Below are 26,670 nucleotides of genomic sequence, written 5' to 3' on the forward strand. Positions count from 1 at the left end.
ACACACACACACACACACACACAGTGCCTGGGCTGCACACACACACACACACACAGTGTCCGGGCTGCATACACACACAGTGTCTGGGCTGCACACACACACACACACACACACACACACACACACACACACACACAGTGTCCAGGCTGCACACAAGCTCCCGGAGGAAGTGGTGTCTTCTGTGCAGAGATCCCAGAACTGTGGAAATGAGACAGGAGCTGGACCAGTGGGTTCCAGCTGTGCAGAAACTGATTCAGGGAGTAACACAAATAATTACTTCTTTTATTATTTAAAAATAGAACCCTGGCCATTAAGGCTGGGGGCATGGCTCTACTACAGCGCACTGCAATGCCAGAGGCAGCCACACTTCATTACAAAAGACTCAGCCTGGGGCTGGAGAGATACCTCAGAGGATAAGAGAACAGGCTGCTCTTCCAGAGGTCCCAAGTTCAATTCCCAGCAACCACGTGGTGGCTCACAACCATCTGTAATGAGGTCTGGTGCCCTCTTCTGGCCCTCAGGGATAGATACAGGCAGAATATTGTATATATAATAAATAAATAAATCTTAAAAAAAAAAAAAGACTCAGCCTGCATCGGGGACTGACCTGGCCTTTTTCTAGGGTTCAGCCACAGATCCACCTCCTATTGCACCCATGCAACTGCTACCCGCACGTCAGAATCACTCAGCATCAGGATCCATGGTGCGTCCCCAGCTGGAGAGGCAGCAGCCTCTGGGGAGCTATGGGGTCAAGTGCTAGTCTCACCTAAACCCTGCATATACTGGAATCTTGTGTGAGCCAGGGCAGCCTGGCAGCACGCCCAAAAGTTAGAGAGAGACAAGTCTAACTTTCCATCCTGGGAGATGAACCCCAAAGATTGGAAGGAATGGGTTCAAACATCGCACCCACCACAGGAGCCAAAAAGTCAGATACACACAATGCCCTCGCAGAGACATCTGTGTGGAGGCCACGGTTTGGAATATTGCTTGGCCACCAAACGACAGACACACAAATTCTCGTTGATGTGAGGCTGATCTTTTTGTACACTGTGTGAAGAAACATCTATCTGGCCTCACCTACCTCAGGTACCTTCTAATTGGTTTAGTAAAGAGCTGAATGACCAATGGCTGGGCAGGGAGGACAGGCAGGACTTCCAGGCAGACAGGAACTCTAGGACAGACCCTGAGGCAAAAGATTTGCCAGCCAGGGCTACCCAGAGAAACCCTGTCTTAGAAACCAGAAGTTAAACAAGTAAATAAACAAACACATAAACATGAGCCTGGTGTGCTGCCGGCTGTCTCGGCATTCAGAGGCATGAGTCCAGCCTGGTTGAGAGTTCCAGGCCAGTCAGAGATACATAACAAAAAGTCACATTAAAAAAATATTAGGGCTGGAGAGATGGCTCAGTGGGTAAGAGCACTGGCTGCTCTTGCAGAGGACCAGAGTTCAGTTCCCAGCATCCACATGACAGTTCACATCTGTCTGCAACTCCAGTTCTGGGAGATCCAGCTCTCATACCAATGAACATAAAATAAAATTAAATAAATTAAAGGAAAATGAAAGCACCCAGTGTGGCGAGATTCCGCAGAGTGTTGGCTCTGGGCTTTGTACCATCTTTGGTGGCAGCTACCTTTTGTTGGACTCTTCTCGGATTTCTTCCAGAAGAATTCAGAGCCAGGGGCTGGAGAGATGGCTCAGTGGTTAAGAGCTCTGGCTGCACTTCCAGAGGACCCAGGTTCGATTCCCAGCACCCATATGGCAGCTCACAACTGTCGGTAGCTCAAGTTCCAGATCTGACATCCTCACACTAATGCACATAAAATAAAGTTAAGTAATTAAAAAAAAAAAAAAGAATTCAGAGCCAAAGCATAGTTATGAGAGGACATGGGAAAGCAAGAGGTCTCCTGACTCAGAACTGCTTGGGGAGAAGGGGTCCCCCACTTCCCCTAGACAGGGTTTCTCTGTAGCTTTGGACCCTGTCCGGGAACCAGCTCGGTAGACCCGGCTGGCCTCAAATTCAGAGATCTGCCTGCCTCTGCTTCCCGAGTGCTGGGTTTTTTTTAAGTTTTATTTATTGGTGTTTGGCCTGCATGTATATCCATGCAGATCTTAGAGTTACAGACAGTTGTGAACTGCCACGTGGGTAGTGGGAATTGAACCCAGGTCCTTTGGAAGAACAGCCAGTGCTTTTAACCACTGAGCCATCTCTCTAGCCGAATGCTGGGAGAGTGCTGGGATTAAAGTTGTATGCCACTACCATCTGGCTCAGATGGGAGGTTTCTGTTCATAGAAACTTACTCGCTAAGAGGTGGAAACTGTGTTACAATAAAAAAAGTTTCTGCAGAGCAAGGGGCAGTCAATTCGCCAGAAGCTGGTTCCCCCGCTGTTTGGCTAAACCTGAAATCCATCCTGGAGACCCTTTTCTTCCACAGACCGGGAAGTAAACTCACACTCCAGTCCTGTGCTCCAAAGTCCCCTAGTACCAAAAGGGCACCCCGTCTGTTCTGGGGGGGCTACAAAAGGATCCACAAAGTTCCAGGAGTTTCTAGTAGCCTCTTGTTAGATCTCAAGCCTGGGACAGACTGAATATATCAAGCAGACCTGGCTGCCAGGTTTTCCCAGCATCCCTCAGTTACAGAGTATGGCGTCCATATCCCGCCCTCTGCCCAGCTCTGTCTGTTCCTGCCTCTAACAATAAACCCTCTCTTCCACCAAACCTAGGAGCATGCATGTCCTTTCCTGTCCTTCTTATTTCTTATTTTTCACTCTGAATCTGCTCCAGGTCCATACTGTTTCTCTTCTCCGACCTCAGCATCTGCTTTCATTTCTGTAAGATGGGCCAAGGAGATGGGTTCACCTTCCTCTTTCTGGAGTCTTTGCTGCCTTCCCCACAGGCCTCCTGCACCCCAGGCATCCGGGATGACATCATTGGTGGCCCTCTGGCCAAGGCTGACAATCTGAGTTCATCCCCGAGACTCACAGTAGGAGGAGACAGTAGACTCCCCAAAACTGCCCTCCAGTCCCCACAAGGTTATGACAATATGTGACCACCTACAAATAAATAAACATAATCAAGAAAGCAAAACAGCAGGGGCTGGAGAGATGGCTCAGAGCACTGACTCCTTCAGGGGTCCTGAGTTCAATTCCCAGTGCTTTCATGGTGGCTTACAAGCATCTATAATGAGATCTGGTGCCCTCTTCTGGTCTGCAGGGATTCATGCAGGCAGAACACAGTATATATAATAAATAAATAAATCTTTAAAAAAAACAAACAAACAATAAACCTGCTGCCACAGAAGAGGGGAGGGCCAATCAGAGCACAGCCTCACCCCGCTCACAGACTCTATGATTCCCCACTGGCCTCCAACGGTGACCCAATGCTCCCATGGCTGGACCCTACCTCTTCCACATTCAGACTGAGTTCCTCCTGGGGTGCCGGCTGGGGACTAGGGAGCCAGACAAGGCCACCCAAGCTCACACAAGCTCTGACCTCCCTTCTCTGCTGAGCCTATGAAGACAGGTTCCCTGTAGACAAATAAGGACAGGGCCAGAGTGCCCAGCACACACGAGACCTCGGGTTCAGGTTCACCTCAGCCACAGCACAGGGTAATGTGGGGGTGGGAGGTTCTCACGCCAGTATCTCAGCACCTGGGAGGCTGCGGTTCCAGGCACACCATCGCTACACAGCAACAGTTTACAGCAAGCAATCAACCAAACAGCAAACAGAACAGGCAAAACCCTGGAATCCAACTGCAGCCACTCTCAGGGCTGCAAACCAGACCTCGTGGCCGCCCCATGCGCAAATCCACCGACTGAACACCAGACCTCGTGGCCGCCCCATGCGCAAATCCACCGACTGAACACCAGACCTCGTGGCCGCCCCATGCGCAAATCCACCGACTGAACACCAGACCTCGTGGCCGCCACGTGCCTGAATCTACACACTGAACAGAGGCCCCAGACCGCTCAGGACAGGGGGCAGTGACCCATGGACACACAGTCTGATGTTGTGTACACACACACATTTCATTGGGGACCAAAGAGCTGGCTCAGCAGTTACCGCCCCGGCTGCTCTCACACAGGACCCAGGTCCAGTTCCCAGCACCTGCATGGCATCTCACAGCCATCTGTAACTCCAGTTCTGGGAGAGGTGACACCCTCTACTGATCTCTATAGGCACCAGGCACACGTGTGCTGCATAGACAGACATGCAGGCAAAACACCCATAAACACGAAATAAAAATAAATTAACCTAGCAGGGGGCAGTGGTGCACACCTTTAATCCCAGCACTCAGGAGGAAGAGTTTTAGCCCAACCTGGTCTACAGAGGAAGTTTCAGAACACCGAGGGCTACACAAAGAAACCCCGTCTCAAAAAACCCAAATAAATTTTTAAAAAGTATGCATTTGAGTGCAGTGCCTACACAGGCCAGAAGGGGGCGCCAAATTCCCCCAGGCCCCGAGGTTACTGGGAGCTGATCCTGGGAGCTCACAGCCAGTCAGAGTTCCACAGCCACTGAACCCTCCAGCCCCAGATGCTTCCTCCTCACAGGGAGGGGAAGTCGGGGAAGAGGAAGTAGGGCCTCCCACTAGGGTCCCCCACGGCTTCGCAGTAGTTCATGACCCTTGGTGATCCACAGTGAGTCAAAAAAGGTCAATCCCCAAGACCCCGGCAGTGGCCACTCCTGCAAGCTGACCTGCAAGCTCACACGCCAATAAATAAACAATGTTATTTTCAAACATCTATTTAAAAATATAACATAGTGCCCAACCAAGGGTATACAAACCCTACTTGCTCTTTCTGGAGGGCCTGGGATGGGACCCAGGCCTCAAGTACCCACTGAGCTATAGCCACAGCCCCCTCCCCTCTTTATTTTATTTATTTATTTGTTTGTTTGTTTATTTGAGACAAAGTTTTTTTGTACAAGCCCATGGGGTAACTCCTGGCTCCTGCATCTCCAGTGTCTCTCACCCAGAAACTCACCATGATGTAATCAGCCCACATATCCCGAGCTGACTTGAGAGCCGCCTGGCGCAACTTCATGACATGTTCATAGCGGGAGTCAGACCAGTGTTTGGGGCCCTCTTCATCTGGGTAGGAACTACGAGAGTAACTGTGATGTAAGGATATGGCACGCAGCGAACCCCAGTCATAGACAATGTCACAGATGATAAGGCACACAGCAGATCTGAAGGCTTCCAAGTGGAGCACGGGGGAGGAAGTGTGCAGGGCACAGGGTCCTGGCCACCAGGCCAGCGTGTGTGAGGGTCCAGAGGCATAGACATGGCAGGCAAGATGCGGCCCAAGGAAAGCTCTGCATGGCCGGGGGCACCCCAGGGCCATCAAGGTGCCTCTGGGCACAAAAGGAGTAAGAGAGCCCGGCAGGTCACCAGATGCAATCCCACAGGCTAGTGCGTGGGGGTGGGCATCTGTGATTCCAGCACTCAGGAGACTGTGGCAGGAGGATGGCAACTTCCAGGGCAGCCTGGGGGCCACAACACCCTGAGGCAGGAAGACAACAGGTGGCCACCAGACACAAAGGAATTCTGCCCGGGAGGTGTGACAGGCTAGTGTCCAAGGCTGGACAATGGAGTGAAGGACAATGGGACGAAGAGGATCAGGATCTGCCAGCAAAGCCCAGGGTGGGGACAGAGCATGCTGGCTTCCCACTCCAGTGAAGATGGGAGGCTCACCTGGGCTCCTCCGCTGGCCGCCACTCCACAGAGTGGTACAAACCCTTCACAGCCACCAGCCACTCTCGGAGTATGGCCGAAGTGTTGTCCGTGTTGTGATCCGTGGCCACCCTGTGAGCACAGGTGGATGATGGGTCAGAGCAGTCGGGGAATCAAAAGGCAAGACGGAACAACCGGATGGCGTGGGGGCTCTCCATGCTGGCTCAGTCCCCACCACCTGCAATGCCCTGGATAAAGCACCCTCCCGCTCTGTGCCTACTGCCCATCAGAAACACGGCAGTGAGGATGACGACCAGCTGCACAGCTGAACAAGGCCTAATGTGAAAAGCACATTGTAGTGCCACAAAGAAAAACTATGTAAAAGGACACTGAGTGGGACGTCAGAAGCTGCCATGTCCCCTTGTGTGAAGGGTCCACTTCTTCCCACTGCCTTCAGGTCCCTTCCTCTACTCTTAAGTCTGACTGGGTCTGGAAACCTGTTAAGCTCATTGACTTTGTTAGAGTGGAACGCCGGCCCGCGCCTGGGGCGCAAGACAGTGAGCTGGAAGGGTCTGGAAGCACCAGCCTGGCCCATTCTGAGAAGCCAGGGGTCCTAGAATCGCAGCTGTGAGGGCTGGCAGCAACCCAGAACCTGGCGGGAGCGGGCAGCAGCTCGGGGGTCCCAAAGTGCAATCGGGACGAAAGCCGGTACTTCGGTTACATAGCCGAACTCCCCAGGTGCATAACCCGGGTCCCTAGGTAGACAACTGAGTCCTAAACCGAGGCTCAACCGAGTCTCCGCAGTGCAGAGCCGAGTCCGCCAAGACATAACCGCATCCCTCGGGTACAAAATCGAGTCCCCGGATAAACAGCAGAATCCCCCGAGATGCATAGCCGAGGCCCTGCGCACGGCGCCCGGGCCGGCCGCTCACCATAACGCCGTGCGCTCCCGTGGGTGGCGCAGCCGCTCCAGGGCGCCCAGCGTGGCCGGCAGCGCGGGCGCCGCGTTCCGCGCCAGCAGCGCGATGAGCACGCGCGGCGCCTGCAGCGGGGACTCGGGGCTCCAGCGCTCCTCGGGGAAGTAGCCGTCGGTGCCCCGCGGGCCACCCGGCGGCAGCGGCAGCAGCAGGAGCAGCGGCAGGAACTGTAGCCCGCGCAACCCGCCGAGGAACGCCGCCATCGCGCCACGCGTCGCCTTTAAGCCGCTTTTCTGACGGCAGACCAGAGCCGCTCCTTAAAGGAGCCGGGGGGAGGGGCCATCAGGTCCCTCCCTTGACTTTCTCCTTAAGGGAATGGAGCCCTCTGGCCGTGCTGTGAGCCGTCGGGGAGCGCCCGTGACAAGGCTGCGCCTTTAAAAGTTAACGCTGCTTTCCCTCCGACAGTCCCGGCTCCCTTTCATGACGTCACCCGCAGGATGGCTCCGGAGCCCCGCCCCCAGCTCACATCTTAAAGGCGCAGAGGCGCTGGTAGTGTAGACCATTTCTTGAACCCTCTTAAGTTGACTGTTCCTCTGTTCTGTACTGAGGCTCCTAATTAGAATCATGTCAACCTTAGTTTCCTCGGTTACGACATGGTTATTTTCGTTTGTTTGTTGCTTCTGAATTACATTTTAAGGGACCAGCGAAATGGCTGAGTGGGTATGAAAGCTTTTTGCCACGCATGCCGTCCTGAGTTCTGGAAGGAGCCAACCACCCCCAAAACTGTTGTCCTCTGGCCTCCGTAAGAGTGCCTCTCACCCTGTTTTACTTATTTCTTTCATTTTCTGTGTACTAGTGTTTTGCCCACGTATATGTCTGTATACCACAGGCATGCATCAGATCGGCTAGAACTGGAGTTACAGGAGGTTGTGAGCCACCATGTGGCTCTGGGAATCGAACTCAGACCCTCTGGAAGAGCAACAAGTGGTCTTAACTGATGAGTCTTATCTCCAGGTCTCTAAATGTATTTTTGTGTGTCGGGAAGTGGATGTGGAAGTGAGTGTGTGTGTGTGTGTGGGGGGGGGTGTCTTTTCATTCTTTTCCCCCGTGTACAGGAGACGGGACAAAGCCAAAGGCTTAGCACCCGGACTTTACCAGCTGAGCCATCCCACCAGCCCATGTCTTCTGGTTTGTGAAACAGGGTGGAACTCAGAGTATAGCCCACGCTTTCTATAAATTTACAGTGTTACTATAAAGTCTGTGCTAGCCTCCTGGGTTTTGGGGTGACCGCTAATCTGGTTCCTAGCCTCCCCGAGGAACTGAAGACCCTGGGATCAACCAGCTGCCTCCCAACCCTGCCCCCCCCCCATGGCCTCTGTTCAAATGATTCACTTTAGAGACTTCATAGGGCAAGAAGCTGGAGCCAGAACCAAAGGCTCCTGTTGCTGAGTGGGTTCTCTGGAAACCCTTACAGTTTTTCTTTTTGTTGTTTTGCTTTGTTTTTCAAGACAGGGTTTCTCAATATAGCCTTGACCTGGACCCACTATGTAGACCAGGCTGGCCTCAAACTCAGAGATCCACCTGCCTTTGCCTCTGAGTGCTGGGATTAAAGATGTTTGCCACCAAGGCCCGGTCCCTCCATGTTCTTGTTTTGTTTTCTGCCCTCACCCTTATGAGGAATAGTCTCATGATCATGCTAATATCATTTCTAAGTAGTAGCTCAGCCAGCAAGGCTGAGCTGCCACTCAGACCAAGGTATCCTCAGCTGCACAGATGGGTCCAGAAAGCCTCCATTTAACTAAACAAACAAAATTTTCATCTAAAATCCCAACACGTGGGAAGCTGTGGCAGGGGAATCTCTGAGTTTGAGGCCAGCCTTGGTTACAGCGTATCCAGACCCATTATCACAAAGAAACGTATGGTACTCCCCATATAAGGTATGTGTTTGAGTTTTCTGGAAAAAATTCTCATTCTGAGGGGGAGGCAGGGCATGCTAACTTGGTCCATGTTGGGGCATATAGATGTCAGTTTGAGAGCAAGGTTTGAAAGTTTTCATTAAAAAAAAAATCAAAAAACCCAACTCAATACCCTGTGAATTTTATGAAATCTCATACCAAGGAAGTAAAAGGACAGCAGGTCGCGTCCTCTGGGAAGGACTTGGCTCTGGTAGCTAACAGTTGCTCTCAAAGGAGGCAGCACCGCCCTGTTTCCAGAATTAGCTTCTACATGCTATCCTGGGTCTCGGTGGGCATCTGTAGCAGACGCAAGATGAGCAAGTTATATTAAAAGTTAAATGTCCTGTGCTGAGGCTTGCGACCGACACAGCTGGACTGCTTGGGGGCGGGGGATGACACCGACTCTCTGGAACCGCCCAGAAGGGGGGGGGGGGCGCCGCGACCACGGTAACCAGGACCAGGGTGTGGACTGGCCCGGAAGGCACGCAGTGGGTTGGGCTGGGGGCGAGCCTTCGCGCGCGGCTGGCCAATCAAACACGCAGCCCTGGGTATTTTTTAAAAAAAATCAGTCATCCACGCAATTAGACATCAAACGATGATAAAATGGGGGCCTGTGAGGTGACTTAGCGACTGAAAGTGTTTGACCCCAGGCCTGACCTGAGTTTGAGCCTGAAGACACTCTTGATGGAAAGAAAAAAACCCACTTCCAGAAGTTGTCCCCTGATGCCACACACCCATGCATGTAAATACACACACACACACACACCACCACCACCACCCCAAATAAATTTAAAAAGAAGCTTTAAAAAATGTACAGATTTGGGCTGGAGAGATGACTCAGCAGTTAAGAGCACTGTGTGCTCTTCCTAAAGGTCCTGAGTTCAGTTCCCAGCAACCACATGGTGGCTCACAACCATCTGTAATGAGATCTGGTGCCCTCTTCTGGCCTGCAGGCATACATGCAGGCAGAGTACTGAGAATACTGTATACATAATAAATATTTATTTATTTATTTATTATGTAAACAATATTCTGTCTGTGTGTACGTCTGCAGGCCAGAAGAGGGCACCAGACCTCATTACAGATGGTTGTGAGCCACCATGTGGTTGCTGGGAATTGAACTCAGGACCTTTGGAAGAGCAGGCAATGCTCTTAACCGCTGAGCCATCTCTCCAGCCCCTAAACAAATAAATCTTAAAAAAGATTTCTTTTAAAAAAATGTACAGCCGGGTGATGGTGGCGCACGCCTTTAATCCCAGCACTCAGGAGGCAGAGGCAGGCGGATCTCTGTGAGTTCGAGACCAGCCTGGTCTACAGAGCTAGTTCCAGGACAGGCTCCAAAGCCACAGTGAAACCCCTGTCTCGAACAACCAAAAAAAAAAAAAAAAGTACAGATTTTTAGGCTGGGTGGTGGTGGCCTATGCCTTCAATCCCAGCACTAGGGAGGCAGAGGCAGGTGAGTCCGAGAAACCCCTGTCTCGAAAAAAACTAAAAAAAAAAGTGCAGATTTTTAAAGTAAAAAATAATAAAAAATGAAATTAATGGGATTATATGTGTTAAACCAACAAGTTTTGGGGTATTTTTAATACAATGTCATATTATAGTAGCCCAGGCTAGCTCAGAATTTGAGTGTAAAAATTCTAGCAGGAACACACAGTCTATGGTGCTTTGTTCTGTGCAGCTCACACACTTGGGTCTTCATCCATTGTCCCCCAGGATGGGCGTGGGTGAAGACAGCTCTGGTTGTTCTTGGAAGCAATGGTGGCGGAGTGGCTGAATTTGGCCACCAGAGTAGGTCTCTTCTGTCTCAGACCTGAGTCTCAGCTCCCTCATCTGTGGAAATGATGACCGTCACCTGGATCCCAATGTCACATGTCACAAGCTGGAGGTGGGGCCTGGGGGTCCACAAATAAGGGGGCTGGAGCAGGGGAGCAGGGCTCACAAAGCTAAAGGACTGACTAGCTGTGGGACACAACACAGCGGACGGACCAGGCAGAAGAGCCCTGCAGAAATGCCAGCTTGCTTCTCCACGCCCTGAGAGTCCATGGGGATTCACCCATAAGGCTGTATGTGCACGGACAGGATGGACTCAGGTCCACCCCCAGCATATGTGGCAGGTGGAGGGACACTCAAGCTCCCTGTATGTAAGCCTGACCACACAACCATCTTTTTGCTATATTCCCTTTATGTGAATGCATGGCTGTGGAAATTAAGCAGGTCCACATCCAAGTCAGAGTATCTGAGTTAGCTGTGGCTATGTAACATATGAGTCAGTTACAGAGTACCTGAGTTAGCTGTGACTATGTAACAAGTGAGCCCATTACAGAGTATCTGAGTTAGCTGTGACTATGTAACAAATGAGTCCTCTACAGAGTACCTGTGTTAGCTGTGACTGTGTAACAAATGAGCCTGGCTTTCCCCTGGCAGTGCCTTTCCGGACTATCACTATCTCCCCTCCCTGTGTTGATAGCAGAAAGTAACTGGCAAAACCCCCCACTGTGTCTAGGTGGCAGGAACACAAGCCTGTCGCCATCTCGGCCCTTGTGTGTTACAACCCATGGCTTCTCCACCGTTCAACAGGGCCACTTCAGATGAAGTCCATCCTGCTCCACACTACCCTTGCACACCCCTGGTCGTGGCACAGGACTTGTGAGGTACTCACGTGCTCTTTCCTGGTCCTCTGCTGGAGAACAGGTTCTGTCGCTGGCACCAAGGATTTTGTTCAACTCTAGAATTAAGGGATAACCCTGAATCCATCTGAAGAAGGCAGCTTTAGCCTTCCCATCCTCTTTCTGTGCTATAAGCAATGCAGACATGGCTAATCAACAGCTGCTCTCCACCTAGCCAGGAGCCCCTCCCAACTGTTGCTCTGTGCAGACATCACAGAGCAATGGCAAGTGGAACTCTCCTAAGGACGTATACAAGGTCTAGGTTCAGAAGCTCATCCAGGTCCCCATTTCTAGAATTAGTTTACAGTCATTTAAACCTTCTACTCTTGGAAGTAGACGGCTCAGTGGTTGAAAGCTTTTCCAGGGGATCCGGGTTCAGTTCCCAGCACCCACATGGCAGCTCACACTATCTGTGACTCCAGCTCCAGGGGATCTGACACCCTCACAGATAGACATGCAGGCAAAACACCACTGCACATAAAATAGATAAATCATTAAAAAATATTCCACTTTCCTAGGCATGTAGGCTCAGGCACTCAGGATGCTGAGGCAGGAGGGTTGCTTGGATGGCAGACCTACATCACTGCCTCTGCTCCATTTCTTATTTGGCCACACATCAAGGACATAGTCTCAGTCTGTTCCCTGGTTCCCTGTGATGCCATCATCTCTGGGTTCCAGCCACTTGTCTCACCTTCTGGGTCCCTCTTCCCTCTACCATCTTTGGAGACTTTATGAGCTTCTGAGAGCTCCAGAGTGGACCCCAGACCAACCCTCTAGTATCAGGGACAACTGCCTCTCTCTCATCAGTCCCGAGAACTCCAATATCCCTGAGCATCTCCCTCCCGTGCCCCTTTCAAGGAGGCCCACCCAGTCCTGTGCTAGCGTCCGCACGGGCTGAGCCACAGCCGGGAGACTCACCTCTGTCAACTCTCTGCAGAAGGAGGCCCTGGATGACGTCCCTGCAGACACCCTCAGTGGTCAGAGCCTGGGAGCCCACGGCCAAGATGTCCCCATCCACCTCAGGCTGTTCCTAGGACCACAGACAGGAGCTTGGCTGGATGCAGGACCCACATGCTGTAACGTGTGTCCCAGTGTCAGAAATGGACTACATCCCACACAGGCTTCCTACCTCCCAAGTGTCTCAGCTGGGACCTAGCCACCGCTGCTTCCTCTGAAGGGTCCTGCTAGCATCTAGTCACAGCCATCCTTTGGGTCCTCCCCACCCACACCCTTCTGCCTGCTTCTTCCCTCACCATCACCCTCGATGACTCCTCTCTGCAGGCCAGAAGAGGGCGCCAGACCTCTTTACAGATGGTTGTGAGCCATCATGTGGTTGTGGGAATTGAACTCATGACCTCTGGAAAAACAGCCAGTACTCTCAACCTCTGAGCCATCTCTCCAGCCCCCTCCTCTCTGGTCCTTAACACACAAGGCCCAGTCCAACCTCAAGACCTTAGCACATGCAGTTCTCCCTATAAACCTCGACCCATGGAGCCCATACCCGCTCTGCACCACCAGGATCAAACTCCGGGAGTGTGTGGTCAGCAAAAATTAGGGATGAACCAAGATGCAAGGGGTTTTGTCAAGGCCAGAAGTGTCCCCGTACACCCAGCCTGGGAAGCAGAGGTGGGATCTCAACCTCCAGTGGCTTCAGGCAAGCGTGAACACTCTGTCCCCTCCAGATAGAGAGCTCAGGTGTCCACTCACCGAGTTATAGCTCACCCCAAGCTGGCTCCACACAAAGGGCCAGAAGATTCCCAGCAGCCAGTCCCGGGTGAACCTCCACCGACTGGTCTCACTGTCCGAGGTGAGCTTCTGCAGAGAACACAACCAGCCTGTGCAGCAGCCTGCAGTACTCTAGGCCACGGCCCCCACCCACCCACTCACCTCACCTTCAGCACAAGGCCCCTGACTTTCTCCAACTGCTCAGCTGCCTGGTCGCAGTCCAGAGTTGATGTCAGACACTTGTCGGCCAGCTGCAGGAAGGTGGTGACTGCAGCTGCCATGAGCTGTGAAGGAGGAGCTCGGATGATCCCATACCCAGGACCTCTGCTCTGGCTCAGGTGTCTAATGCCCAACATTTCCCCAGCAGCCTGGACCAGGCACTGTCCCCTGGGCTCTAGCCTCAGGATCTCCAGCCTCCCTGGGGCACACTCTGGGGAGCACTCTTGTGCAGTGTGCCAGGCGCCAACGGATTAGCCATAGGCTGTTCCTCCTATGCCCATGTCCACAGCAGGGCCCTATCACTGCCTTCTGAAACATGCTGTAGCACAATCCTTTTGGACACTGTGAAGACTTGTCACGTGAGTTGGTGTAATAAAAAACTGATTGGCCTATAACTAGGCAGTATTTTGGGGGCAGAGAGAAGGCTGGGAAGAAGGGCAGAGTCTGAGGGTCGTGAGGAGACACAGAGAAAAGAAAGATGAACATGCCATGTTGAAAGAAGGTAGCATTACAGGGCAGAGAATAGGTAAGCAATATGGATTAATTAATTAATTAATTAATTTTGGTTTTTCAAGACAGGGTTTCTCTGCAGCTTTGAAACCTGTCCTGGAACTCACTCTGTAGACCAGGCCCCGAACTCACAGAGATCCACCTGTCTCTGCCTCCTGAGTGCTGGGGTTAAAGGTGTGCACCAGCACTGCCTGGCTATGATTAATTTAAAATGTAAGAGTTAGCTAGTAACAAGCCCAAGCTATTGGTCAAGCATTTATAATTAATAAGAAGCCTCTGAGTGGTTATTAAGGACACAGGGAAACTCTGTCTACAAAAACTCATCTTTCTTTCTGTTTTAGATAGGGCCTAGCATAACCTACACTGGTCTCAAACTCATTGTGAAGCTGGGGACGACCCCAGCATCCTGATCCTCCTGCTTCCTCCACCCAAGTGTTGGGCCAGGTGGGCACCATCACACCATCTGGATCAGGGCTTCCAGCCTCCTCCGCTTGCCTTTATAGATAGAACTCCTAACAGCAGAGAGGGTTTTCTAAACCTTGGGTCCAGCTAAGCTCCTGCCTTTGCTCCCACACCTGCTGAGGTTCCCTATTGCCCACTACAGACTCGCATTCGCTCCAGGCTCTGCCTGTCTACCAGCGCGGCCCATTCCTTTCTCATAAATGCACTCTCCCTCTCCTAGGGACACCCAACATGGACTTCCCATTCTCTCTCCTTACCTGTTGTGCAAGATCTTGGGCCCCAAACACCAGGCTCTGCATCCCCAGGAAGCCAAATGGTTCTGCCAGCTGGGCCAGATGGCTTCGGTTCCTCTCTGCCTCCCGATAACAGGCTTGCATCAGCTCTGGGTCCCAAGGTATCTCCCCAAATTCATAAACCTACGTACATATGAATACCAGTCAGATGAGAAAACATCATTGGTTTACGATGCTGACAGCTCAAGGTGGGCGTGTCCCTGTCGCTCACATGCTAACCTCCCTGCGCAGCCGCGTGCCAGAAGGGTTCTTGCGCAGGTGGTGAGACAGCCGGTCCATGCCCCGGATGAGCAGAGTCCGAACGGCTTGGAGCGTGGCTTCCACAAGGCTCAGCAGCGCATGGATAATCTGGGGCAGTTGCGGGTCCACCATGCGGCACATGCAAGCCTCCAGGGGGTCCCGGATCTCCGCTGAGGGGATATGTGGATCAGGAGTTTTTTCCACCAGGCACTCAGTAGATGCAGGAGGAGCAGGGACCTCAGCCTGGACAGCTGGGTACCCATTTTACAGCTGAGGACACTGAAACTAGGAGCAGTGAGACCTGGCCCAAAGGCACAGGCTGAGGAAGCTCAGTGTGTTTCAAAGGAGACCCCGCAAGGCCACTGCCACCTCGTGTCTCCCTACCTAGCCCACAATTTAATAGGCCGGGGTCTCCCCAGGCTCTAGGCTTCGTCTTCTCATCCACTGCCTTCTGGCTAGAATCCAGCGTCAGACTCTAATCCTCAACAGCTGCTTCCCTTTCCCAAGTCTATTCCTCAGGGCCCGTCCCACCCCTATTAGGCCCCGCCTTCCGCCGGCAAGACCCCGCCCCTTCTAGCAAATTGCCATCCAACCTGCTAGCTCCAACGATTCAGCTCCGTACGACCTACCCCCACTATTACTAGCAGGCCCAACTCCTGAAGCTCCACACCCGCTCCCACAGCCCCCGCCCCTACATTTCCTGACCCCGCCCTTCGTCCTCCTACTCCATCCCTCCCAGGCCCCGTGGCCCCGCCCTAGCTCTCCTGGATCCACTCTCACTCCTAGCCTCTCGCCCAACACCACCAACCATGCGGCCTCCCTCACCTCTCACCCTGCCCATTACACAGCCCGCCCCCCACCTTCTAGTCTCCGAGCCCTTTGCGCTCGCTGCTGCAGGATCTGCTCGAGTTCTGCTCGCACCGTCCTCTCCAGCTTCGCTAGCAGCGCATCCTTTTCCGGCTGGAAGGCACGCAGCCCTGCAGATACCCTGGCCAGGACGGCCGCGTGCACAGCGTCGAGGAACTGCAGCGTCGAGGGCGGTGTGGGCGAGCACATGAGACTTGAAGCCGCCCTTCCCTCCCTTTTCTCCCCCTTCTCCCCTCCTCGCCACGTCCACTCCGCACCTCCGAGCAGGCCCTGGCCCGGGCGCGTCCCGTACTGCGCAGGCTCCGTAGCGTCTGTGCGCGTAGAGCAGGTAACAGCTCCCTCATCAGCTCGGCGCTCAGCACCTGTAGGGGAAGCATGGGGGTGTAGTGTGCGACGGGTGGTGGAACCCGCCCGGGCCTGAGGGACACCGCTCACCTCCGCATCAGAGCCCAGTGTTGCGTCGTCACCACCGGCAAAGCCTCGACGTCGTCGATAGAGCTGCACGGTGTCCAGGAAGGCACAGGCCGCGGGCGCCCGGCTGCGCTGCAGGACTGAGGATGCCTTTAGCTGGGCACTGTGCTCCAACCCTCCCCAGGGAACCCCGCACCTACACCCATCGTCCTCTCGCGCCCCACCTGCGCCCTAGAACGCACCGGTGGCTCTCAGCCGGATGGCACTCTGCAGGCTGAGCCTCCAGGCTCGCTGCGCCCCCCTCGTGTGTGCACAGAAGCAGAGGTGGGCCCGGAACGGGTGCACGAGGAAGAGCGGGAAGTTCACTGGCTCCTCCAGCACCCTCAGCGGTTCCTCCTGGGCGAGGTCTCCTGAAAGCAAAACAGCAGACTGAAAGAACTGGTGTGACTTCGGGGCCAACTGGGGCTTTAGAGCAAAAGCTGTCTCAAAGATTAAACACAGCAGAAGCCCTAGTACTACATGCGCCCGGCAAGATGAACGCTATCGTTGTGGAACAGGTGAACGGGAACAGAGTAGGAGAAACTCGAAACCCAGGACCCCATCTGACGGTCTGTGCACCATGCCCCAAGCCTGCACACTGCTTCTCACTATGTCTGTCTCCTTGCATGTTTACTGACACTGGATTTTATGGTTTTTAAAAAAATTATATTTAACCATCTGTATGTTTGTTTATGTGTGTGTAGGTGCTTGAGGTCAGAAGCGCCAGATGCCCTGGAGCTGGAGTCCCAGGCAGTTGTGAACAGCCTGAGTGGGTGCTGGGAATCTAACTCTGATTCACTGAGCCATCTTTCCAGCCCCGTTTTTATTGTATTGCTTTGTTACTTTTTTTAAAAAATTTTGTTTTTGTTTGTTTGTTTTCCAAGACAAGGTTTCTGTAAAACAGCCCTGGCTGTCCTGAAACATATTCTATAGAGCAGGCTGGCCCTGAACTCAGAGCTCTTCCATCCTCTGCCTCCCGAGTGCTGGGAGTAAAGGCGTGTGCTACCAGCGTTACTTTCGTTGTTCCTTAGACTCTTAGCTATTCGGGTTTTGTTCCATTGGCTTTACTGGTGTCCTCCCAGGGACAGTGGGTGGCACTTTTCCTTCACAGAGCAAGAGTTCTTGCTCAAGGATCAACAATTCATCCACCAAGGGACAGCTGTAACATCTGTAGACACTGCGGGCAGGAAGTTGCTTCTGTTACTAGACAGAAGAGAACCAAGTCAACTTCACCAAGTGCACAGGGGGTGGGATGGCCACAGGACACGGAGGAAGGAAAACTAAGGGAACCCAGGAATCCTTACCAGAGGAGCTTGGACAGAGATCATCCAAAAGGCACAGGTATTCACGTTGGGAAGTGAGCAGTGTGTACCCTGTCAGGGCTGTGGAGCCCAGGGTACGGCCCCCAGACTCATACTCCTGTGACCAAAGACATGAGACCACATTGAGGTTCCCCAGTAGAGGCAAGTCGGCAAACTCCCAAAGCACTCCCTACCCCTCTGGGCAATGAGCAACTCAGGATCTTAGCATGTTACTGACCAGCGCTCTGCCACTGAGCCACGCCCCCAGCCCTCACTGGGGATTCTAGGCAGAGGCTCCAACCCTGAGCCACGCCCCCATTACCTCATTGGGAGATCCTAGGCAGAGGCTCCACCTCTAAACCACGCCCCAGCCCCTCACTGGGGGATTCTAGGCAGGGGCTCCACCCCTGAGCCACGCTGCCAGTCCCTATGCTATCCTAGGTTGCAGTTCTGGTCATCTCACCTCCTTTCGGCTAAACCATTCCAGGCGTCCATCCCCACGCAGGACACAGAAGGTGGGTTGCCATTGTGGCGGGTGGCCCCACAGCAGGGTCAAGGGTCCTTGGTGCTCCCGGACTCTAGGCAGCTTCTGCAAAGGGGTGCCAGCTGTCGTTGGCTCTAGAGCAGGATTTAGGGTTCCCTGAACTGTGCCCAAGTTTCAGTTCCCACCAAAAGCAGGGCACTCAGCTTCTTCTTCTTCTTCTTTTTTTTTTTTTAAAAAAAAACATTTAATTGGTTAACTGGGACAAGATCTGACTCTGGTACCCTAGGAAAACCACCAACTGCCTGGTCCCATTGACCCTCCTTCCTCAGTTCCCCCAAGTAGTCAGTCTATAGGCAGCCTGGGCTACAGAGACCCAAAGGAAAACTTGTCACGTAGGTTTGGTCACACATACCCACCACCCTCCAAGGCTCTAGGCAGCAGCTGCCATCAGAACCTGTCAGCCCAGCACCAGAAGGCTGAGGCAGGAAGGTCAGGAGTTCAAGGTCAGCCTCAGCCACACTGCAAATTCAAGACTCTGTCTCAAATAATCAGAAACGGAACTGTAGCAGGTATGAGGATGCCCTGCATGGGACAGGGAGAGTCCCAAGCTGTGACCTCTGCCCACAGAGCCTCCCCACAGCAGGGAGGGAAGGGAGCGGCCGGGGATTGTGCCATGTGGCCTGCAGGGGCTCGCTCTACCTCTGTGGGTCCTGACTATGCCAGGGTAGGGGACAGAAGGAGGCCATGGGGGGACTTTCAGTGGCTACAGTTCCAGGCTGTCTGATCTCACAATCCCTGAAGTGCCAAGAGCAGGGTCAGAGGGACAAAGGGGTCCTATCAAGGAGTGTCTCCCTGGTGCCGTGCTTGCAATAGCAGGGCAGGCACACGCAGAATCAGCCCTGCCCCCGGCTTCTTCCCAGGCTTGCCAACCTCAGGGCCTCTGCACATGTGACCCCTGCAGGGAACACCCTTCTCCAGGCCTCCTCCACCTGCCTCCACCTCCCCAGCTCCATGTCCCCAATCTCATGTCATCGAACTCAGAGAGGGACACAACCACAGCTGGTGCCTGGCAGGGAACCCCATCCTCAGTGACACGCACTTTGGTGTGGGAAAGCTGGCATCTGGCTGGCTCCTGGGGTTCCAGTTCTCTGGAGATCTGCCTCAGCATGGCTGCCGCCAGCTGCCTGCGGTAACAGGGCAGGAAGGCCCTTAGCAGGCCGTCCACCTGACCTGTGGGGGAGAAGGGACCAACACTGTGGCCAGGGGACCAGCCTGTCATCTCAGGCCAAGCTGGCCAACCCTGGCACAGGCGAGACCCTGCCTCAATGAATGAGGTGGGAGGCAGCCTAAGAGGACAACACATACACGCACACACACATACACACATACACACACATATACACGTACACACACACATACACACGTACACACATACACACACACACACACATACACATACACACACACAAAGTATCTCCATCCAAGGATATTGTGCCTTGGAGAATGAGGCCCAGAGAGGGGGATTCACTTGCCCAACAGCACACAGCAAATGCAGGTAGCAGTCAGTGCTGGGACTTTGCATGCGCTGTTCCCCTTCCCCAGTGCTATTCCCATACTCACTGCCAACTGCACACCCTCTTCCAATCTGGCCTAGCCACCTCCCCTTGGGGGTCAGCCACCAAATCCTGTTCGATTGTCCAGCCCCACTCTCCAAGGACCAGCAGAGGACAGTACAGGGAGTCTCGGTGCCAGCCCATTCAGCCAGGCCTCCCAGCCATGAGGACCTCTGCCCTCAGTGGGCCCTCGAGTCCCCTAACAAATAAAACATGTCACATCTCACTTTTCATTTTCTTTTCAGACAGGGTCACAGGTAGCCACAGCTGCCCTGGAACTCACTGTTCAGTCCAGGCTGGCCTCGAACTCAGAGATCTGTCTCCCGAGTGCTAGGATGACAGGCCTGTGCCACTACACTCAGCTACTCGAGCTTCACTTACATCTGGAATCTTCCAAAGCTAGGCAGGGGTGATGCACATCTTTTATCCCGGCCCACGGGACACAGAGGCAGGCGGATCTCTGAGTTTGAGGCTAAGGTCTATAGAACAACTTCCAGGTCAGCCTGGTCTACAGAGAGAAACCCTGTCATGAAACATTCAACAAAAAAACCTGGACTTTCCAACCCAGGGCAGGACGGTGACAACAAGACGTTTGGTGCCAGGAGCCATGCCAGTGTGGCCTCCCGCTGCAGTGGGACCCCTCTGCTCACCTCTCAGCTGCTGCTGCTGCCGCTTGTCCAGGGGGCTGGAGGGCCGCACCCCCATCCTGTTGCTGTGTGGAGCTATCCTGGGTCCCACTGCTCAGGGTGCTGAGTGCCCCAAGTTCCAGGAGAGTAGTGCCATCGGTACAACCCTCTGCCCCTTCCTGTCTGCACCTGCCTCCTCCTGCCCCTGGGGACAGGCTGGACCAGGACTGAGGGTTTCTGTGGGGGACAATGGGGACTGCCCCAGGGGAAACCAAAGCAGTGTGGGAAAAACAAAGGCCTGGCACAGGTGGCCAGGGTGGGGCAGCACATCTCTGCCATCCCAGCACTCAGAAAGCAGAGGCAGGGGGATCAGGAGTTTAGGTCCTGCAGGCCAGCCTGGCCTACATGAAGTCCTGTCTACAAAAGAAACAGACAGCTGACTGAACAAATGAACGGCCTGAGGCATGGGCTGTCAATGTGTGGAACACAACCCCCATCTGCCCATGAGGGAAGATGACCCCTTAAACAATTTCATTTTCTTCCTTTTCCTGAGGCGGGCACGGCAGACGGAACATTAGCAGTCACCTTGGAGTATGGGGCAGAACCTATGCCGCAATGTATGGGCACAGCAGAGATGTCCCCCTGAGACAGGGACGGTCAACGGTAATGTCCCGCAGGGCTGCTCACACATGTCACTTTCCTTTCAACGGTTTCAGCTTGTGCCCTTGGCTGTCAGAAGTCCCCAGCAGGGCAGCTTTCTTCCCGGCCTGCCCCACTTCCTTGTCACAGCCGAGGAGTCCTCAGGGACCGCACACCAACAGAAACTTCACCTCTGTGGTTCCATGCCAAGTTAGCTCGGGGAGGTCTCAATCCCCGCCTCAGGCCTGGCTTGTGTGACCTTCCCGGGGATGCCCCTCAGAACCCCACACTCAGCCAGTCCCCGGGACTGGGAGGGCTCAGGACACATCAGGCCATTGATGTACACTTTGCATGCGCTGTTCCCCTTCCCCAGTGCTATTCCCATACTCACTGCCAACTGCACACCTCTTCCAATCTGGCCTAGCCACCTCCCCTTGGGTGGAGGCACAGAGGTGAAGTTTCTGTTGGTGTGCAGTCCCTGAGGACTCCTCGGCTGTAACAATGAGGAAGTGGGGCAGGCCGGGAAGAAAGCTGCCCTGCTGGAGACTTCTGACAGCCAAGGGCACAAGCTGAAGCCGTGCACACAGAGGCTGCCGAAGCTCCAGCCTTTATGCCCACATTTGTGCTTCTGTAAGAGGAGGTAGGGGAGAAACCGTCCAAGGGGACATCCCAAGAGTCACCTCAGACACTTCTCTCGTTGTTATGTGACCCTGTGGCATCATCAAGGGAAGCTCAAGGCTCTGAGCAGGCCTGCAGGGAGACCGAGGCACTGGCTGGGGTGCCAGGTGAAGCCTGGCACGGTCTCTCAGCCTATCTCCCTTCTACCATAGTGGCCACACGGCTGGAACACAAGAGCCACGAGGTACCTGTGAGCCAGTCCTGCGCTTGGAACCGAAAACGACCCTGTCTTCATTCTGATGTGTGCACCGCGGGGCCAGAAGCCCAGGCTCCACATTTCTCTGAGGCCCTCAGCCGCACCCGAGCTCACTGCCCGGCCCCACCCTCCGCCACCAAAAACCACAGGGACCAGAGTTCCAGAACGCTGTTTAATTCTCAGTTGGTTCGCTCCCGCGGCCCCCGGAGGCTTTTCCAGAAAGCCCGGGGCAGAGGCCGGGGGCCAGCTCCAAAGTGCCCACGCGTGTGTGCCCTGCGCTACAGCGTGGAATGCTTCTCGAAGGGCACCGACAGCAATCGTGCGGCCGCCTCGTCCAGGAACCAGCAGAGGGCGCCCGTGCGCGGCTGCACCATGGTGGCCGGCAGCGAGCTGTCTTTGTCCTCCAGGATGCGCTGTGTGAGAGACCCGGGACCCACCTCAGACCCCACCGCAGAGGGGGCGGACTGGGATCTGTTTGGATGTAGGGACAGGCACCCGCGGGTTCTAAAGCTCCGTGGAACGGGTTTGTTTGCTGTTCTATTAGGAGGAGGCAGGGCTTCATGTAGCCCAGGCGGGCCTTGAACTTGCTATATAGCAAGGATGGTCCTCCTCTTTCTGCCTCCCCAGTATGGGGACAACAGGTGGTGCTGGGAACTGAACTCAGGTTGTCTGAGAACTCAAAGTCTGAACTTAAGTTTGATGGCAAGCCCATTTACCCACTAAGCCGTCTTGCCCCCTTATTTTTTTCTTTTTGTGTGTGGGTGCTTTTCCTGCGTGTATGTGCACCATGTGAATGCCTGGTGCCCCAGAGGCCAGAAGAAGGCACCTGAACCCCTGGACTAGCTCTACAGGTGGTTGTGACCTGCCATGTTGGTGCTGTAAATCGAACCTGGGTCTTCAGGAAGGGCAGCAGGTCCTCACCACTCCACGTGCCACCTTTCCATCCCAGGCTTTATTATTATTATTATTTTAAATGTGTTTGGTGTCCATCTCTATCACGCTGCAGCTCAGGGGAGGTGTCCCTCTCTATCACCCTGTACCTTATTCCCTTGTACAGGGTCCCTCACTGAGCCTGGAGCTAGGCCAGCAGCCATCAAGTCTTAAGGCATCCTGTCCCCAAAAGGGGCTAGAGACACAGATGGCCACACCAGCAGTCACTTGGGAGCAGGGCCTGTGATCTCTGCAGATTCCCCTCTCATATCCCGTGACCACCCTTCTGACCTCCCGTGACCGCCCTTCTGACCTCCCGTGACTGCCCTTCTGACCATGTGACCGCCATGATCCCCCGTGTCCTCCTGTGCCCACCCCTTACCTTCAGTACAGCTGCCTTGCCTTCCCCTGTGGCCACGAAGATGATACTCTGGGCTGCATTTAGCACAGGGAGCGTCAGGGTCACCCTCTGCGGTGGTGGTTTTGGGGAGTCACTGATGGGAGCCACAATCTTCTCTTGCTCCTGGGGGAGGAAGGCCAGTGGGGACAGGTCATGCCTACCTTTGCGCTTTATCTGTGGACGGAACCTGAACCCGCCAACCCCACCCAGGCACCAAGTGTACAGTGTCGGCAGGTCTTCCTTTGATAATCCTTTGGGTTCTTACTCTGTGACCCAGGCTGCCCTCAACCTCACTGCGAGCTTCGTGCCCCTTCCCACCATATCCAAGGGGTCTGAGGCTCAGCAGGTCAGGGCTGGGAGAGGATCCCCATGCTCACCTGTAGGAGGGGATGACCAGGGAAGAGCGAGCATGTGTGGCCGTCAGGGCCCACCCCCAGGATCAGCAGGTCAAACACGGGGACAGTGTCTCCTTGGAAGGCCTGAAGGGGAAGATGGTGGTGTGTGCAGGGCTCAGAGGTCACACAGAAGGAAGCTGGAGCCAGGTTTCCATGTCTGGGTTCCATGTGGTGTTTTTGAGTTGAGAGTCACCCTCAGGCTGGTCTGACATCTGGCCAGGCTCCTGCCTCAGTTCCCCAAGTGCTGGGTCACAGACACGCTATCACACTCACTATTCTGATCCAGACTGGAGGCTCAATTTCCCTTTCAATGACCAGGAACCTGGGGTCTGAAGATGTGAGACCCCAGCCCGAGTCTCCCTGCAACTGGTCACCCCCTCAGAGCCACAGCTTGTGTCCCCAAGTCTTCTACGGCTTCTCCACCTGTTCTGGGACCCACCTGCCTCAGCTTCCCGGCATAGTCCTCTGCGGCATCCTCCACGGGCAAGGCAGGATTGACAGTGAGGACCTGGCTGTCTGGGATGGGCAACTTTGAGAGCAGGTGTGTCTGTGGAATAGGAAAGAACAGTCAGCGAGTGACCCGACAGCACAGTACTGTTCAGGCAGGGGCTTGTCTAAAGCTAGGAACCTTGTGTCATTCACACTGGGCTCCGCTCCACCGCCTGGCTGACTCCGTAGGCTGCCTGGGGCTCCCTATCTTAGGGACCAAGCTTGGCTGCATCGAGCATGCAGCTGGCACCCGGTGGGCCCCTGGGAAGAGGGTCCTCATTGACTTCTAGGACCTTGGAGAACTGGGCACCGCCTAGCCTGTGTCTCCATGCCCAGCTTAGTGGAGCAGGTAGAGGCTTGCAGCGAATGGCAAAATGCCAGGGTGCTGGTACCCTAAGCAGATGGGGAGAGTGGCGATGCTGTACCAGCCAGAGTTCAGGACGCTAAGGGCCCTGAATGGGGATGAGATGAGCACAGGCTCCAGGCTGAAGACCACAGGAAGGTGTGTGAACCAGGAAGGCAGAGCTGGACCAGGCAGCCTCCGGGCAAGACACCCTCATTGTGTCAGGACCACCTACGGAACCCTAACACCAAATCAACAGACTCCATCTGCCTGCTGGTGAAATCCTGTGTCTCTGGGTTGCCTTGGTCAAAGACAGAGGGACCTACTTAGCGATCCTTTCTTCCATGGGTAGCATAGGCTGGCCTCCATCCTCCTGCCTCTAGCTCCCAGTGCTGGGAGCACAGGTGTGCACTATCGTGCTTGGTTTATATGACGTTCAGATGGAACCCAGGACCCTGTGTATTTTAGGCAATCACTCTACCAACTGAGCCTTGAGCTCAGTACCCACAGCCCACTCCAATGAAGTTCTTGGGCAGGCACTGCGTTCAAAGTCATGCATTTCAAAACTGAGGCCCTAAATGAGAGACCTGCATCTTCTGGTCTGTTTCCCCACCTTGAAGTGAGCGTGGTGGCCCCTGCCTCTAGGTCAATGACAGTGGGCGAGGGGGCAGTGGCAGACACCCAGGGGTGCTCAGAGCTCAGTCTTCCATGCCTCAGTTTCCCTGTGCGTGAATTAGGAGGCTCTGAACCCTATAGGGGGCCAGGTAGCCGTCAGATCCCAGGCTGCTCATGTTAGAGATGAGGAAACTGAGGCCCAACACACCCTGGACACCAGACGCAGGGTGAGCGCACCAACAGCCACGGCCTGCAAGGCCCCATAGCCGGGACGCAGCCCTCTGGAAGATGCGGGCTGGCGGGGACCCTTCAGGCCAGGCTTGGGTGAACGTCACTGCACATTCCGCAAGACCCAGGGCGACCCGTAGCCCGCGCGTAGGCGTTGAAGCAGCTCCTGGGCATTTCCTCGGCAGGCGGAGCCGGCTAGACGTGGCCCGCGGCGGCCCCCGTAGTCCGCATTTCCTCAGCGGACGGCGCCGGCTCCGCGTGGCCCGCGACGGCCGCCGTAGCCGGGCAGTGCGCGTCCCCGCAGCGCTCACCCGGTAGAGGCCGTACGTGCTCTCGGCGTGCTCGAAGGGCACGAGGCGCTCGTCGCAGAAGCCGAGCGTCCAGCGCGCGAAGCTGTCGGGCCCGGCGGGAGCGACGGCGGCGGGCAGGTCCCGGGCCAGCATGGAGACCAGGCTGCCGCCGGACAGGCCGAGCGCGAAGCGGCCACGGTTCCCTTCCAAGCAGCTCGCGGCCCGCTGCGCTACCAGCTGCGCCAGCGACGCGCCCAACTCCTGCGGGCTGGAGAAGACCGAGATGAGACCAGGCGCGGACTCGGCCATGGCTGCAGCGGGGAAGCCGCCAGTGCGCCTGCGCGATGGCCGAACTACCCTGGGTCCCAGAGCTTTGAGCCGGGGCGCTGGGCGCATGCGCAGATGACGCCTCGCCCGGCCCGGGCCGGCTGTTCCTGGAACCCCAGTGCACTCCGGTCTCTGGGGTGGTGGGCGGGGCACGCCTTGGTGGCACCGGTCGTCCTTCCCCGGTCGGAGTGCGCGGTGACTGGCGTGCAGCTGCACTGAGTGGGCCAACGTCTGCATCAGAGTCGCACCTGCACTCAGGTGACCAGGGCAGGAGCTGGCTGTGAGTGAGTTCGACGCCAGGTTGGGCTAAGGAGTGGGATTCTATTCCACACACCCAGACATCGGCGCGCCTGCCCGGCCCTCCCTACTTTCCGGTCCTGGCCAGACTCGCCTTTCTGGTTAACCGAGCAGGTGCTGCGGTTTGTGGCCCTCAGCCTACAGCTGCCCGCCGAAGAGAGAACTCCGGCAGGACAGTTGAACATCCTGTTGCTTTTGGATGTGAAACTGCCCCCACTCGTGCGCGTGAACAGGTGTCTCCCAGCTGCTCGTTCTATTTTGGGAAAATACGGAAACCTTTGAGACTGTTAAGATCATTGACCCACGTAGATCAGCCAGGGTGTGAATCTTGGAGGTGACCCCAGCTGCTTCCACCAGGAAGACCCACATAACCCTTCTCTATTTCCCCCTCTATTTTTACTTACTTTTTATGTGTACACGCGTGTACTGTAGCACGTGCTTACAGAGGCCAGGAAAGGGCATGGGATACCCCAGACTGAGTTTGACCTGTGGACCTCAGTGTGGGTGGTGGGAAGCCGATCAGTGCTCTTAAGCACTGAGCCTAGCAACCAGAAGAGTGCCTGGTGCTGTGTGAGCCTAACACTGCAGAACTCGGGAAACCTCATTCCAGGGGCCCATGCATGCTGAGCCCAGGCTGGACCACTTGGGTGTACCCCATACTCAAACCTACCGCCTTCTGAGTGCCAGTGTGAGGATACAAGTGGCAGGTTACACTCCCATGAAACATTGCAAGTAAATGTTTTTCGTTTTGGTTTGGTTTCCAAAGACAAGATTTCTCAGTGTGGACCTGGCTGTCCTAGAACTTGGTATATAGACCAGGCTGGCCATGAACTGGCAGA

The 26,670-nt window shown here is 54.8% G+C and overlaps 3 protein-coding genes across 3 annotated transcripts in view; all 3 read right to left on the reverse strand.

The window, feature by feature from the left end:
• Positions 1-6,947, reverse strand: part of Colgalt1 (collagen beta(1-O)galactosyltransferase 1) — a 16,666-nt gene extending 9,719 nt beyond the window's left edge. The window contains exons 1-3 of the mRNA XM_005370600.2: positions 6,606-6,947; positions 5,695-5,805; positions 4,985-5,102 (exon numbers count right to left, since the gene is read on the reverse strand). Coding sequence (XP_005370657.1) covers positions 4,985-5,102; positions 5,695-5,805; positions 6,606-6,853 — 477 coding nt within the window. The 5' untranslated portion in view covers positions 6,854-6,947. The remainder of the gene's footprint in view (positions 1-4,984; positions 5,103-5,694; positions 5,806-6,605) is intronic.
• Positions 6,948-10,028: 3,081 nt separating this feature from the next.
• Positions 10,029-20,083, reverse strand: Fam129c (family with sequence similarity 129 member C). The gene is made up of 15 exons (XM_026777714.1): positions 20,029-20,083; positions 18,865-18,995; positions 17,745-17,870; positions 17,285-17,399; positions 16,184-16,351; positions 15,966-16,081; positions 15,788-15,892; positions 15,524-15,686; positions 14,643-14,833; positions 14,388-14,546; positions 13,107-13,223; positions 12,922-13,029; positions 12,133-12,244; positions 11,208-11,273; positions 10,029-10,400 (listed from the first exon to the last, which is right to left on the reverse strand). The coding sequence occupies exons 1-15, from the start codon at positions 20,081-20,083 to the stop codon at positions 10,375-10,377; spliced, it is 1,758 nt and encodes a 585-aa protein (XP_026633515.1). The 3' UTR covers positions 10,029-10,374.
• Positions 20,084-21,675: 1,592 nt separating this feature from the next.
• Pgls (6-phosphogluconolactonase) lies at positions 21,676-26,628 on the reverse strand. Its single transcript, XM_005370603.2, has 5 exons — positions 25,229-26,628; positions 23,682-23,789; positions 23,225-23,326; positions 22,830-22,970; positions 21,676-21,930 (listed from the first exon to the last, which is right to left on the reverse strand). The coding sequence occupies exons 1-5, from the start codon at positions 25,769-25,771 to the stop codon at positions 21,796-21,798; spliced, it is 1,029 nt and encodes a 342-aa protein (XP_005370660.2). The 5' UTR covers positions 25,772-26,628; the 3' UTR covers positions 21,676-21,795.
• Positions 26,629-26,670: the final 42 nt, after the last annotated feature.

The sequence above is a fragment of the Microtus ochrogaster genome, unplaced genomic scaffold (assembly GCF_000317375.1).
Source record: "Microtus ochrogaster isolate Prairie Vole_2 unplaced genomic scaffold, MicOch1.0 UNK81, whole genome shotgun sequence".
In the NCBI taxonomy this organism is placed as follows: Eukaryota; Metazoa; Chordata; class Mammalia; order Rodentia; family Cricetidae; genus Microtus; species Microtus ochrogaster.

Excerpts from the sequence above, each read along its gene's own strand:
- Fam129c (XM_026777714.1), bottom strand. The coding sequence starts at position 20,083 with ATGGGGGTGCGGCCCTCCAGCCCCCTGGACAAGCGGCAGCAGCAGCAG. Across the intron at positions 14,547-14,642 it reads GCACGCGGCTGCGCAGGGAG|GTTTATGAATTTGGGGAGAT; the intron begins GTTAGCATGTGA and ends ATATGTACGTAG. Across the intron at positions 10,401-11,207 it reads AGAGGACCAGGAAAGAGCAC|GTGACGGTCATCATTTCCAC; the intron begins GTGAGTACCTCA and ends ATTGGGATCCAG.
- Pgls (XM_005370603.2), bottom strand. The coding sequence starts at position 25,771 with ATGCAGACGTTGGCCCACTCAGTGCAGCTGCACGCCAGTCACCGCGCA. Across the intron at positions 23,327-23,681 it reads ATGCCGGGAAGCTGAGGCAG|GCCTTCCAAGGAGACACTGT; the intron begins GTGGGTCCCAGA and ends CTTCCCCTTCAG. Across the intron at positions 22,971-23,224 it reads CTGGTCATCCCCTCCTACAG|GAGCAAGAGAAGATTGTGGC; the intron begins GTGAGCATGGGG and ends TTCCTCCCCCAG.